This window comes from Protopterus annectens, chromosome 14.part0 (assembly GCF_019279795.1).
Source record: "Protopterus annectens isolate FY-2018-M chromosome 14.part0, PAN1.0, whole genome shotgun sequence".
In the NCBI taxonomy this organism is placed as follows: Eukaryota; Metazoa; Chordata; order Ceratodontiformes; family Protopteridae; genus Protopterus; species Protopterus annectens.
In genome coordinates, this window is record NC_056748.1 from 125688614 (window position 1) to 125704551 (window position 15938).

The 15938-nt window shown below is 36.7% G+C and overlaps 1 protein-coding gene across 3 annotated transcripts in view; it reads left to right on the top strand.

Moving 5' to 3' along the window:
• Positions 1 to 15938, top strand: part of LOC122788887 (nebulin related anchoring protein) — a 503978-nt gene that overhangs the window by 461752 nt on the left and 26288 nt on the right. For all 3 annotated transcript variants that reach the window (XM_044055831.1, XM_044055830.1, XM_044055833.1), the window contains 3 exons: positions 2966 to 3070; positions 8350 to 8448; positions 14746 to 14850. In XM_044055831.1, the coding sequence (XP_043911766.1) occupies positions 2966 to 3070; positions 8350 to 8448; positions 14746 to 14850 (309 nt within the window). The remainder of the gene's footprint in view (positions 1 to 2965; positions 3071 to 8349; positions 8449 to 14745; positions 14851 to 15938) is intronic.

Below are 15938 nucleotides of genomic sequence, written 5' to 3' on the forward strand. Positions count from 1 at the left end.
GAATTAGTTAATCAATCACTTAAATTATTATAAGTAAAATCAATGAAAAATGAACAAGATAAGTATTCATTGAGTTCAAGTAGGGGAATACAAATTTCTATGTTTGTATTATATGTTGCTTTGTTTGGCTTATATATAATTCAAATAGTAACCCATCTTGATCTACCTTTCTTTGTGAAAAATTATTGGACTCTTTGAACATTCTGAGTAAATCATTACTGTCTTTCAGTTGTTTAAGAATCCCTTCATTTTTTTAAAATAAAAACAGATGAGAAGTGCTGTACCATATCAGTTGATACTTTGAGAGGTGTAGTTGTAAGAGTTATTTTTTTGGGACAGCTATCTTGGAATCAGTTTTTTGTTTCTTCTTTCTAGCATCAGTCCGAGGATTTGTTTCTTTTATTCTTTTAAGAGTAGGGGCCATCCATTCCATTTTTCCAGGATATACACTATGCTGTTTTTGATGAATATAGTAACTTCTTCTAAGTCATTAAAGGATCTCATCTCATTGGCAAAAAGTATTTCTTATCTTGGCTGGAAAGGCCAGCTGTGCTTTAATGTTGTTTTGTTTTAACAGTTTTATTATTGGCCATTCTTTTTTCCTTTGTTCTAGTATTCTGGAAGAATAATCATTGGCAAACCTTATCAGGCTTTGATTCTATTTCAAGGGTGATTTTCTCCAAGCAGATTTTAATATTAGTTCCTTGTCCAGAAATGAAAGAAATTTTATAACTATGGATCTAGGTGGAGTATTTGTTGAGTTAGAAGCAGGTTTCCTCAGTGCTTTATGCGTCCTTTCAATCCCAAATGAAAGTCCCTCCTTCAAATCTAAAAATTCAGGAATCCAGGTTGTTAAGAATGAAATAATGTCTTCTCCTCCAGTGTTTTCAGGCAGACCAGAGATCCTTATGTTGTTTCTCCTCTCCCTGTTTTCTAAGTCATCTATTTTGTTAAGCAGCCATGTATTCTGTTTAAGCAGAAATTCTTTTTGAAATTCTTCCTCTTTGAGTCTCCCTTCAATGTCATTTAGAGAAGTCTCTATATTTGTTATTTTTGTATGGTGTTGCTGTAATAGTTCCTTAAGAGTATCAGTCTGTTTTTGAGAATTTAATTTGAGGTTTTCTAAGTCATTTTTAAAGCCATCCATCTTCAAAGATAGTTCCTGTAAGGTAGATGTCATCAATTGTAGTTCTTTTTTCAAAGTAGCATCTGGATGAGAATTCCTTGAGTTGTTCATATTCAGTGACTCAATATATTATCTCCAAGTTACTTGACAGGAAAATTTTTGTATATCTCCACCAAAATTGATATTTATGTAGTTTAGTAGTTTATCTATAGATTTCTGACAGTTTAAACTTGAAAATAATAACATTTTCCTATATTATTATACTAGTTTATGGAGCTCTCAAAATTCACTGCTCTCAGTTAGCCATCTAGACTCCGCCCCCTAGCCTCCCTAAGTATTGATAGTAGCTGCGTGTACCTTTGTTTGTGTAGCCTAGAATGGGACTAAACACAGCCTTGTCTATCAAATTAAATGATAACTTTTTGTACCATTTCTCCATTCTGGAACACTCATTACCCAGCATTTGATCACTCAGATCTTCCTGTTCATCCATTTTGTTGTCATACTGGATGGCAGTATCTAGTCCAAGCTTTCAGCTGTTATGGTACCTTATGCCACATTATCACGTGGCCCTTTTATATGCTAGTAAGTATTTATGCTGTCTGAAATCTCTTGCCTCACTATACCTTATGGAGAAAATATTTGGAAATGTTTTACCAGCTAGGATTTTAGCAGACCTCAGCTATGCAGGGGATGCTGTGAATAGCAAATTAGTTTGCATCACTGAACTGTTATGGCAAATTAAGAAACTCTTTGACAGAAATAATCAGAATCACCGAACTGTGAAGAGACACTGTATGCATAGAGATCCTGCTATAGAAAGAATGTTTTATAACACAATGTGTAGGATTAGGGTCAGGGCAGGGTTAGGATTAGTGCACGGGTGAAGGTAACACAGGGGAACATTGTGTGTGTGTGTGTGTGTGTGTGTGTGTGTGTGTGTGTGTGTGTGTGTGTGTGTGTGTGTGTGTGTGTGTGTGTGTGTGTGTGTGTGTGTGTGTGTGTGTGTGTGTGTGTGTGTGTGTGTGTGTGTGTGTGTGTGTGTGTGTGTGTGTGTGTGTGTGTGTGTGTGTGTGTGCCATATCGAACAAGGTCTTCTGAGGGAAAATCTTGTAATTTTAAGATTCTGTGTATTATTTCAAATGTCCTTCATTTCCTGGCATTTTTAACAGGTCAGACTTTCCCTTCCAAAGTACTCCCTAGCATAAGAAAGTGAAGCACATTTGTATTCTTGTTTTCTAATTACTAAGAAACAGCTTAAACAACATTAAATTTGCAGGAAAGACAAGTATATTACTGATAGGAAATTCAGAGAAGTAAATGGTGGCTATCTAAATAAAGTGTGTGCTCCATGAAGAAAGTTATCAAACTCAGTATTTCTCTCTTCTTAACTTACTCATCAGGAACAGATGTGTAGTAATCAGTATAAATAAATTGCAGTTTGCAAGGTAAAATTCCAGGCATTTTCTATTATTTTTAAATCTCATTTGTAAGATTACAGTACAATATTTGTTTACGTTCAAAATAAATACAAGGTGAACACAAAGTTAAATCAGTAAGGTGAGTCAGATACATTTAAATGTTATATACAATAATTAAAAGTAAACTGCAGGTTTTGGTGCACAATTTGGTGTTAATGGAAATCAGGCTGTCCAAATTCCAGACTGTTCTGTTAAAAAATCAGTGCCTTTGCATACTACTTTCAGCACCACATAGTTGCAATTAAACAATGCTACTCATTGAATAATTACTTTAGAAGTAACATGTTTTATATTAAATCTAACAGTATATATACACTTATTAAAATTAATGATGTGATTTTTTTTTTTCTTAAAACAGACACAGTATAAATCTGATCTGAAATTCATGAAAGGTGTTGGCTGGATGACTGCAGGATCCCCACACATTGAAAGTGTGAAGAAGGCTGGAGAACTTGTTAGTGAGGTAACGTCAATGGCAGATGCTTTGATAATTTTATGGTGTGTACTAGAAACCTGTTATATCCTTGATAAACATACCATATGCAAATCATATAATTCTGATTGGGCAGGGTGTTCATGAGCGCACTGTACTGTAAAACAGTTGGATAGTATAGTACTCACTTCACTGGCATAGAGGTTGAGGCTTTGACTGTGACATAGGCAGCATGGCTCTGATTATGATACAGGCAGTGTATCTCTGATTATGACATGGGCAGTCTGGTCCTTATTATGATATAGGCAGGGTGGCCCTGATTATGTCATTGGCAGTGTGGCACTGTTTATGTCACAGGCAGTGTGCACCATAGTTAAGACATGTGCAATGTTGCCGTGATTATGGCATAGGCAATGTGGCCCTGATTATGGCACAGTCAGTGTTGCTCTGGCTATGACATTGGCAATATGGCCATGATTATGACACATCCAGCGTGGTCTTGATTGCATAAACTGTTTGTCCCTGATTATGACACAGGCAGTGTAGACCTAACTGTGACGTGGACAGTGTGGCCATGATTATGACACAGACAGTGTGGCTCTAATTATGATACGGACAGTGTAGCCCTGATTATGGCATGGGTGGTATGGTCCTGATTATGACACAGGCAGTGTGGTTCTGGTTATGACATGGTCAGTGTGGCCCTGATTATGACATGGACAATGTGGCCCTGATTGTGGCATGGGCGGTGTGATCCTGATTATCACACAGGCAGTGTGACCCTAGTTATGACATGAGCAGTGTGGCCCTGATTATGACACAGGGAGTTAAAGTTTAAGTAGTGCACTTGATGATCCAGTCAGAAGAAGTAAGACTGTGTAGCTACTAGTCAGATGTCTAGTTTCATAGGAGGAGGAGTGGGTTTGTTTGCCTATTGATGGTGCATTCAGTGATGGAGAAGAGAAAGCAAATTTTGGGTGCACAGGTTGCATCTTGACATCTTGTTCTACATCTGCACTGAAAATACAAAGACAATGACGTTTGCAAGTGCCGCAGATACAAAACACACACGAGATACCTGGAAGTAAGATAAAAAATCTGCATTGCAAAATGAGATTCTCACCAGAACTGAATTAAGATCACCTGGAGTTCAATTATCAGCTCACACTGAAAGGCTAATCCTGTTCAAAAAGAGGGAACCCCATTCTGCGATAAGGAGTGTAATATCAGCTGTTACTGGGGAAAGAAATGTCAATACGGCCAGCTAGGAGATTAAGCTGAAGGTTAAAAAATAGGCCATAACAGTGCTTAGTTTATTTATAACTTCATCAATTTCTATATTTTTGCATTAAGATTACATTCCCAACTAAGTAATTTGATCACTTAAACAAGGGCTGTCATATGAGTGTCAGGCATGCTATACACACATCGTGATCAGGGAATATCTACTTTCATGAAGTTTGTTAAAACACATGTCCTAGGCTGGAGTTCATGGGGAAACAACACTGCTAACAACAATGCACATATCCTCTGTGCTTGCAACAGTGATTACATCATCAATAATAAAGTAAATTAAAAAAATACCCCAAACTATTAAGAAGTATGCATGGTGGAGGAACAGTATTGTGGCATAGCAGAATCTATATTATATATATCCAGTCTACGATTTACTAGTGCTTCAACTTCTGAAATCACCATTGGCAGAGTGGTTTTCTTAAATCATGTGTCAATAGAGTTTTGTTGTAGCAAACTGGAGTAACAGCTTCATTAACGATTTGTAATGTTTTCATATACCCTCTCCGTGATTGTGCAGCATAAGACAGAAAAGTACAGGGACTGAAGTTTGGATCAATTCCCCATATGTTAAATCCATGAAAAATTCTACTGTTTATATAGTTGTTTTGAAGTGGGACATATGCAGTCCATATGCCAGTGTGGCTGACTCCTTTCTTGGAAATGCAAATGAAAGTGTCTCTTCACCTGCTGAATGCAGTGAGATATGGTTGTTAAAGGACACCCATGAATTCAGGATTGATAAATGCACTTGTCTGTTCATCTTTAAAATTGTTATTACTGGTCTTATTAATTATTAACCTGACATAAATTTTTTCAGTAGAACCCTTTAAAAACAATTAGTGTCACAAACCTAGCAACACATATATTTATAGAACTGGGGATGATTTTCTAATTTAAATAGGATTGAGGATAATTTCCTAAATTAAAACTCAGCACCATTTAATAGACAGTAAGTGGCTATTCTAACAGGATAGCTATCACTCTTATCCAGTGGTGACAGCTCTGTTTGCATCCTGATGTGGGAGAAATGTATGCTCCTAATACTGCCAAAGTTGTCAGGTCTGTTGTATCCTGCCTGATGTACTCATTAAGTGAATTCAGTAATATGTTCCTGTGGTTTTGGAGACAGACATAAATATAGTGTACCAATGTTCTGGGCTGTGTTAAAAACATGCCTTCCTGCATAGTGCTAAGGTATGCCTATCTGCATTATTATGATGTGATATTTTGGAAGTGTATTATACACTCACTTGGAAGGCTAGCCACTACAATGAAAGTGGTAGCATCCATGGTCATCTTCACCCTTACATAACACAAAATGAAACATTAACAAATATAATAAATGTGTTGGAATATTGTTCCTCAGGATTCATACATAAGCTGTTTTCTGCATCTGTGTTTACCTTACAGACACAAGGTGCAGGGTTTGATTCTCACATGGGATAATTGGCTAGGCTTAAAATGGCTGACAAGGGCACTTAGCCTAGTACTAATCAATGAATCTATGGGTAAAATACTGTTTGTCTAAAAAAGCTGAAGCAACAGACAGAGAATCAGAAATTTGTATTTATACATGAAGCTACTATATATTTTGCATGCTCCCTAGTGCGTACCCGGCTCCGCATCGTACAAATAACTCTATATACACACATACAATATTAACTTTGGTCCAAACATGGTTATCAAAACCAACTTTATTAAAAGCAGGGCAAATGTAGCAACTGACTGAAAAAGCAATCAAATCAATGTTTGATGAATTATTTAAAATAAAGTAAGTCTTCACACCCCTCGTAATTATCCCTAGATTCACTGTACCAGTAGTATAAGGAAAAAAAACTATTTGTGGTGGCATCACTTAATGACCTGATTTCTTACAGAATTGTACTTTAAAATCACATTTGACTCTGTAAAGTGAATGCACACTGTTGTATGCATACACTCAATCCAATCCTCTTATCCTGAATCCATAGTACAAGACATTATATTTTATTCTAGATCCCCAAGTATTCCATCTATCTATAGTTAACTGTTTTTGTTTGTTTGTTTGTTTGCTTGTTTATAGCCACATTTGCATTTATTTGTATAGGTATTGTGCCACTTGATATCATACATCATACCTAGTAAAGCGGAAATATACCAAGGACAACCATGGAGGTGAAATTTTAAGTTATCATGAAAGACTAAAATATATGAACTTGTACAGTGTCGCATATATTCTAATGGATACATACAGTGAGAATTCAGACAATGCTCTGACACACAGATTAAAGGGGTTGTTATTTTAAGGGTGCTCATTATGACAGAATGTAATCCTTACCAAGATTCACTGTGGTAGTACTTGATAAGTGTGTGCCTGTGTTAAGGGTACATGGCATTCCAGGCTGAGTTCTCCTGGACAAAATCTCACTAGAAGCAAGGTGGTTAGAGTGTATCTATTCCAAACAATGGTCTTGATCGCTTATGGTTCAGTAATGTGGCCAGGATCTTCTCTTATAGTATGGTGATGTCTTGTGTGACTGAGGCTTCACTCATAGGTAATCAGCCTCCCATCATTGTCTTGGTTTTGCACCCCCCCACACACAGACATTATTTTGAGCGGCATAGTGAAATATTGCAATATGTCCCATCATAGCTTATAGACAGTGGTAACAAGACTCAACATAATTCTGGGATAACAACTCCCAGATGTTCATGTTTTCTATGTACTTCTTCTCAAACATGCCAGGCCTGTTATTATATCATACTGATGCCTTCTGAAATCAAAGTGACCTGTAAAAATTGACTCCACTCTCAAACATATCTCCCAGCATATCCTTTAAATGATAGCTCTTAATTATCTAGTTGTTGTGTCTTTCGGCTTTTCCCGGTTACGGGTCACCACAGCGGAACTCCGGTCCACTAATGATTGGTAGTTGATTTTTACATGCTGAGTTACCAGCCCTGATGCACAACCTTCAATGAAGGCACACCCATTCATGCATGTCTCCACGCAGAAGACGCTCTAGTTGAGAATCGAACCGGACAGCGTTTTACTGTGAGGCGACAATGCTACCACAGCACCACCACCGCGGGTTCTTAATTATCTAGTGTGTCAGTCATTTAACAGAGTGTTAAAAGGAAGCTTGTATAATCCATAGGTTTGAATTTTGATTTACAAGAAATGGGCCAGCATTGTCTTCCTCCACCATATGTGTTTGACATTAACCTGAGGTGTTGAAGTTGGGCAAATTATAATCGATATGCACCTCAGGTGATCTTAAGACTGAAGGTGGCATGAAAGTGTCTTTTAGGTTTGCAAATGCTGAAAATTTTTTAGACTTATATCCTGATTGTTCTCTGTGTGTTTTCTCAAACACAGTATTTGTATGACCCTGGAAATGCCTCTGACCTATAAATTAGTTGCAGTGTGCATGTATGTTGTTCATGATATGCTTGGTAAAGGTAAACAGCAATTCCAAATGTTCATTGAAAAATTATGCAGACTTTTTTTTAAAACTATGTGTGATATAACTTTCACCAGTGCACTTGGAGCCAGGCTTTTATGTATAAGCATGTTCTGTGTATAGTCCTTATTTATGGTTGCTTCTATTTGCACTATTTAGTTTGTAAGTATTATCAAATCATGCATATTGGTTACTAAAGGGTGAATTATTGTAAATTATGTTTCATTTTGTTGTTTGTATTGTGAAGGATGGTAGTAAGAGATGTGGAATTATTGTGATTGTGTGGTGCTGCCTGGTATGCTTTTTGATATCCATGTACATGTGTGTGTGTGTGTGTGTGTGTGTGTGTGTGTGTGTGTGTGTGTGTGTGTGTGTGTGTGTGTGTGTGTGTGTGTGTGTGTGTGCGTGTGTGCGTGTGTGTGCAAATGTTTGTGTAAGAGGCTCTTTCTTTCCTAGTTGTTTATTTCCTCTCGATGTTTAATTTGCTTTCCTCTAAGTTTTCTGAATAATACAAAATATGGCATGTTTTGGTCCACATTTAATTTTTATCTTGTTTGTTTTGTATTGCAGAAGAAATATCGACAGCATCCCGACACCCTGAAGTTCACTGCTGTGGTAGATTCTCCAGATATGGTTCATGCCAAGAACAGCTACCTACAGTGCAGTGAAGTATGTTAAATTTGTACCTTTATTATGAAAGGCTACAGTCTTCATAAAACCTTTCCACTAAAGTAAAATAACATATCAACACAGGGCTTTACGATGGCCCATCTGATATACTTTGGTTGTTTTTCAGGCCATATAGGTTCAGGATTACAACAAAGTAGTTCACAACGGAAAGTGAACTGGGCAGAGATATTTGTTACACAAAAGTATGTTTTAGCTAGTGACACAATGAATATTTTTTGGAGGAAACTGGAATACCCAGAAAATCCATACAGATGTTGGAAAAGAATGTAGTTCCACACAAATAGTGATTGGAGGCCAGGACTGAATCCTAACACTGATGCTGAGATGCAGAGATGTTACCCCTGTGTCATCACTTTAGATGATCCCTCAAGGCATACATATTCCAGGGTATTCATGTGGTTAATATACTGACTAATAATTTATGCAGCTTTTCATTTAAAGATCAGAGCTATTTTGTTTGTTATAGTAATGCTATTATTATATAGTGCTCAATTTCTTTTAACACAAAATGACTTAACTGGCTTGTATTTGCATGACTTGGATTGAAATGAACTGGACTACTTCAAATTGAGTAGTAATCTGGGTCATTAGAACATAAAATTTGTTCCTTTGCAGGATGAATTGACATTCTGCCTAACAGCAAACAGCTGTAGCTTTGCAGGGGGTGGGGGGTGTAGAGACAAGGGACAAGCAACCAGCCCATGTAAAAAAACAAAAATGGGTTTCTTGCTAGAATCTTAGGCTCTGCATCATGCTGACTAATGCAGAGTACTGCAATGTAAAGCTGCATTATAACACACTCACCCCTTATTATGAAAATGGAAACATGGGGCACCATCAATTTAAATGCCTCTGCTCTATGTCCAGTGTAAAACTTCAACAGTACAGAAGGCACAGATGCATGATTTTATCCAAACAATGACAGCAGTACAATAAAATTATATGGCTCTGATAAGTGCTTCAGAACTGGCTGCAGTTACCATGTAGTCCCACCCTCTTGATGAAATTCATGTTTGCATGTTATGTGGTAGTCAGAGGATGTGATACTGGTACACGAGGACCTTCAGGAAAAGAAAAAAAACTGTTCTGCATATTGAACAGTAGCTGTACTGTAAATTCCTTTTACAAAATCTTTTGAATCAAGTCCAAGTATGTCATTTGGACTTGTCTTTTTAGGGATGTCCTTGATTATTTCAAGAATTTTGCTCTTTCTTTGCATAATGTTGCGGAAAGGTACTACTTATTACATTAATCAAATTAGAATTACAAATGTTTTATTCTTCAGAAAATGCATATAAAAACAGACCTGCTTTAGCCCATATTTACCTACATTCCCTTGTTCATTTTTATTTAATTGTCCATACTCGTCTTCAATTTTGTTTGGGGCATTTTTATTTTGTTTAATTATTAGATCTGTATAGTTCTGACAGAGCATCTTCTTTGAACTCCATAGTTTAAATGCTTTTATTTCTTTTTCATTTTTAACAGGAAAAAACTTAGCTTGAGAAGCTGATATATGTAAATTTAGAAAGCGATTATTAAAGATCACTTACCTGTGTTAATGACTTAAAGCCTACGAAGTCAGATCTTTTTGTATACAAATATATGCAGCCCCTCATTTATAATTCATACAAGTCTTTTATTATTTATAACATTATAAGTCCATGCATTGCATTGGCACAGACACTGCCCTCATTCACTCTCCCACACACATGCATATATTCAAACACACACACACACACACACACACACACACACACACATACAGACACCACATAACATTTGTCTAGCCCTATGTTGGCAATACATCCCCAGTGTGTCTTCATATTGTTTTGTCCCTGCCCTCATAAGTCACGAATCCTCACAATCAGTAAATAATGGCAGACATTAGAGTTTCATTACTCTTAGTGTTAGTAAAACACATAGTAATGGCAGAACTGTTGTTCTATTAACTTTTCAATGCAGTCCTGCTCTTGGTAAAAGTTTAAATATTCTTTCTGCTGTTATCTAGTGCTCCTCCCCATTGTACTAAAGCTTCCACACATGGACATGGTCCTGCTGTTGGTTCTATTCTACTAAAGTCTCCCCATATCGACACACTCCTGCTCTTGGCTCTATTGTACTAAAGCCTCCCCACATGGACACACTCCTGCTGTTGGCTATGTTGTACTAAAGCCTTCCCAAATGGACATGCTCCTGCTTTTGGCTCTATTGTACTAAAGCCTCCCTGCATGGACACTCTCCTGCTGTTGGCGCTATTGTACTAAAGCCTCCCCAAATGGACACACTCCTGCTGTTGACTGTATTGCGCTAAAGCTTCCCCACATGGACTTACTCCTGCTGTTGACTCTATTGTACTAAAGCCTCCCCACATGGACATGCAACTGCTGTTGACTCTATTGCACTAAAACCTCCCCACATGGACACGCTCCTGCTGTTGGCTCTTTTGTACTAAAGCCTCCACACATGGGCATGCTCCTGCTGTTGACTCTATTGTACTAAAGCCTCCCCACATGGACACGCTCCTACTGTTGGGTCTATTTGGGTCTATTGTACTAAAACCTCCCCACATGGACATGCTCCTGCTGTTGGCTCTATTGTACTAAAGCCTCCCCACATGGACGTGCTCCTGCTGTTGACTCTATTGTTAAAAACAAAAACATTTTTTTTTATGTTTTTGCAGGGTGGCAAGCCCCCTGCATCCACACCCCTTGCTAATTAAATATACCAACTCTGGAATCGCAGTACAGTGAGGGAAAACAGTAAATATACTGTTCTGTGCTGTACAGCAATCTCCATTTAAACAGTTCAAACTTTCAAAAGTTTGATCGATCTTATGGTCGAGACCATAAGAAATTTGAACTTGTGAAAGTTCAAAATTTAGAAGTAGACCCATATACTTATATATATATATATATATATATATATATATATATATATAAATAGATTTTATATATATATATATATATATATATATATATATATATATATGCCTACTTTAAATGATCGACATTTCAAATGTTCGAACTGTAAAAATGATTAAAACTATAAAAATAAAAATTAAATTGGCTCCAGAAACGCACACCACTAGCTGCAAATTAAATATTCAATTGAAACAAAAAGTATCAAGTGCTTTCATTTGATAACAAGAGAGACTTCATCAGAATACATACACTCAAAAGACTGAAACATTTAAATACCCCAAAAAATTAATGATATAACAGCCAGATGACTGAGCAAGAAATTAAAGCTATCAAATTTTAAAGCCATCATACCAAGAATAATTACATTATTAATTAAAATCATTCATAGTATTTTATATTAAATAAAATGTATAAATCACTTTAGTAGCATAAATGTGTACCCCACTAATACATGTTAAAACACAATACATTATATATCGTTTGTTCTTCCATATAATAAGGGTGCAATAGATACAGAGTCATTTAAACCTGGAGGGAACATGCAGCCAACTTATACTGCAACTCAATTCCTTCCTTTTTTAATGTATTTTCCAGTTCCCTCCTCTAGGTTGTATTCTAATGACTTCTAATATACCAAATATAAATTTATCAAAATTCTGACAAACCTGTACATGTCTATATAGTGCATTGTAAACTTTTTTTATTTTTAATATCATTTAGGTGTTCATAAATCTTGTTCTTTAAAGGATGTTCCATTTTGCCAACATAAAAATGTGGACATGATGCACATATAGCCAAATATACTATTCTATTTGTCAAACAATTACCTTTCTGAAATATAACTTGGCTGTGTCATTTATTATTCAAAGTAACCGCCCTTTCTTTCTTGATATATGGACACTGACTAGACATTCCACATGGATTTGTGCCTGTAAGTGATACATATGTTGAATCTACTTTACTTTCAAGCAATTTTTTTAAAATTGGGTCCTGTACTATTTACAAATCTTGGTGTTTTACCCACTCTTTTCAAAATATCTTGATTTGTTCTAAAAATATTCCAATTAGCCAGAAATGCTCCTTTAATTTCATCTGATATGTGGTTATATTGCAATACACAAGCCCTTTCATATATACCTTCCTTACTCTGCCTTATATCTATAGCCGTGCTGCCAGTTAATCCCTCACCCAACAATGGCTTGTATACACCACCCCATTTTTCATACACCTCGTCTAAAACTTCATTGTGTCCTTTCTATAAATCACAGATCTGAATCCATATGTATCATGAGAAATATATGTGTCCAGAAGATTTATTCCTTTTCTATCATAATTATAAGTAAATTTTAAAAAAATCTGTAGTTTGATCCAAATATAACTTGAAATGTTCTATTTCTTCCTCTGGCCCATCCCACAGGATAAAAATGTCATCCAAAAATCTCAGATAACTTCTAATCCTGTGCCATAAGCGTCCATCTACCACATGTTTAGTCTCCATCCCAGGAGAACCAAATTGGCATAGACAGGACCACATGCTGCCCCCATCCGTATGCCCTTTAGTCATTGATAATATTCTCCTTCCAAATAAAGAAATTATTTTTGAGTACTAAATTCATTAATTCACATACCAGGGTGAGTTGTTAATAAGATCTGAAAAAACAAATAGCGTTTCCTCAAATAGGGTGCTACCCTCATCCTTAGGTATAACAGTGAAAAGATCTTTCACATCAATTGCTAAAAAAATAAGTCCTTATTCCATAATTCTTGCTTCAAAAGTCCTAGGAACTCCCATGAATCCTTAACAAGATGCTGCACTTTATCCAAAATGCGTTGCACTGAAGTATCCACAAATACTTCCAGTGGATGTGTTTTAGAACCACTAGCAGCTACCATGGGCCTAAAAGGTGGTATTAATACATTTTTATGGATTTTGGGGATTCAAAAAAAAATAGGAATCATTTGGTCCTTTTTATATAAAAAATTATAGAATTCCAGATCTATTCTCGTATCCATTAAATATTCCTCCAAATGAGTCTATGCATGCGTATGCTATATTTATCTGATTTTTAGACACTCCCACATAAGTAGAAACATTGAATAACAAATCCTGCATTACATTAGAATAGTCTATAGATCTAAACAGAACTATACCCCCACCCTAGGTATCTATTAAGGGATGTAGTGTGGGGTTATAGATACTCTTTTTCTTTAGTAATCCAGTATTAGCACAAGCTGTTCATGATAATTCTTCTCTAGGTGTTACTGCCAATGCATCACCGTGTTCTGAAGAAAGAATATCAAGATTTAATTGCCTAACATAGAGTTTCAATGTGAAAATGCTAGCCAATAATCTTCCTTTCCTTTCTGGGACGAATTTTACCCCCTTTGACAATAAGTTGAAATACTCTTTAGTAGTAATTCTATCCGTAGAGTTATAAATAGTAAACCCCTCACTGATACATATTATATTGTGAAATTCATTTGGAACACTTAATTGCCCCCCCCCCCGGTATTTGTTCTTTCCCTGGGGTTGGGGGTAGTAGGACCTGTTGTATTCTCCCTTGTCCATGTATCTGTGTGCCAGTCTTTGTGACTCTTGAAAATCCTGTTGTTCTTCCATAACATCCAAGTTATCCCTACCATTTCTAACTACCTCACTGTAACTAATCACCAGTCTATTACTATCCCTCTCCATTTCATTAGTAATCATAAAAAAGTTTTCTGTGGGGTACACTTGCTTATTCCTATACTGCTTTAAATCTCTTTCTAATTTCCGTTGCTTTTTATACAAGATGTTCAGGTGTTCGACTTTCATATGGCCGACACCATATGATCGAACATTTGAAACATCGGCCATGTAAAAAAAAAAATACAAAAAACAAAATAAAAACTAAATGTGTATAGCGGGGGGCAAGCCCCCCTGCACCCCCACACCCCCCGCTACTTAAATATACCATCAGAAGGTATGGATATTTTCTAAAAATTAACATGACGGAAGAAAGTGGCAAAGTATAAGGTAAACAGGCAAAGCATAATCCAGGGCCTCTTACGTTTCCTATTATAGAGATTTAGCTTCAGAAAAAATTATAACCATATACATGGAAAATATTATGTGGATATTTTGTGAATGTTTCCTTAATTCAGACATTTATTCTAATGCTATATCCCCTTTGGAAAACTGTATTTCTGTAGTTGTGCTATGTCAACAGAAATTAGTTTTGTATTAATTTTTATGATCAGAGAAAAGCATGCACTTTGACAATTACAGCAAATGCCTGACCAGTTTCATTGTTAGCCTGTTTTATAAATGTATCACTACAAAATTTTCACATGTTACTTTTTTGTGTTTCAGAGACTGTACAGATCTGGAGACTCTGATATGTTGCACAGATACACTTTACCACCTGATCACCCTGATTTCATTAGGGCACGAATAAATGCTCAGCACATCAGTGATGTAAGTACTATATCATAAACAACTATTGTTACTGATGTCACCATTTTATTTTTATACTTATTTCTATGTAGTCCAGCTGTGCTATGTTAAGACCTTCCTAAGCTTTATAGGTTCATCGGTATTTCAGGAGGCGATTGGTCCATGAGGACCTTCAGAAGCATAGCAGTGCATTCCCAAGAGGTTTATTAGTCATTTAGTGTAGCACCCACTATGAGATGTAGTACCAAGGGAAGTTTGTAATGAGGTGACATGGATCCCCTTCATATCACCAAAATGCCACTTATCCGACTTTCAGAAAATCTAGCCGAGAACACCGACAGTACAAAACACCGACCCCTTGGAACATCAACGTGTAACTAACAATAAGTAACCCGTTGGCCAGCCCGACAAGCACACTAGCACAGAATTAAAGAAAACACACCCCCATGGGAGCCTGTGCCCCCCACTCCCCCCACAACTAAATATACCAACTCTGAGATCGCACTACCATGGAGGTAAGGGGCAAAGGTCAACATGCTGACCAAGCAGATACTTATCATTAGTTACACATCGGTGTTCCGAGCGGTTGGTGTTTTGTACTGTCGGTGTTCTCGGCCCGATCTTCTGAAATTAAGGTAAATAGCATTTTGATTATATAAAGGGGACCCAGTGATGCACAGTGGTCCAGTTTGGAGTTTAACTTGCCGAAATGGGAAGCCACATTTGCCACTCCTGAGAATTTTGGGTAGCATAATGTAGCAGGGAGAATCAGGCATCTTCTGAATGTTGTTTCCTTATCAATGCAGAAACACAGCTGTCTAGTAGCTACTTACACAAAAAAAATCCACAATATCTGTCAGTTGCCAGTAGATGGACAGAGAGATATGAAATATTTTATGTCACTGTGTGGCTTGAATTATAGCATACATCATACCTCTCAACTGTCCAGATTTTCACAGAATGTCCAGGTTTTTGGCTCATACTTTTGGTCTGTTCCTCATAAAATTTGTGGTTTTCTGGCAAATCATTGGGATGAGGTGAGGATTGAAGTCAGTAAATAATGGCATTTATTTGAGTTTCAGACCTCAAATCCTTTAGAAAATATATGT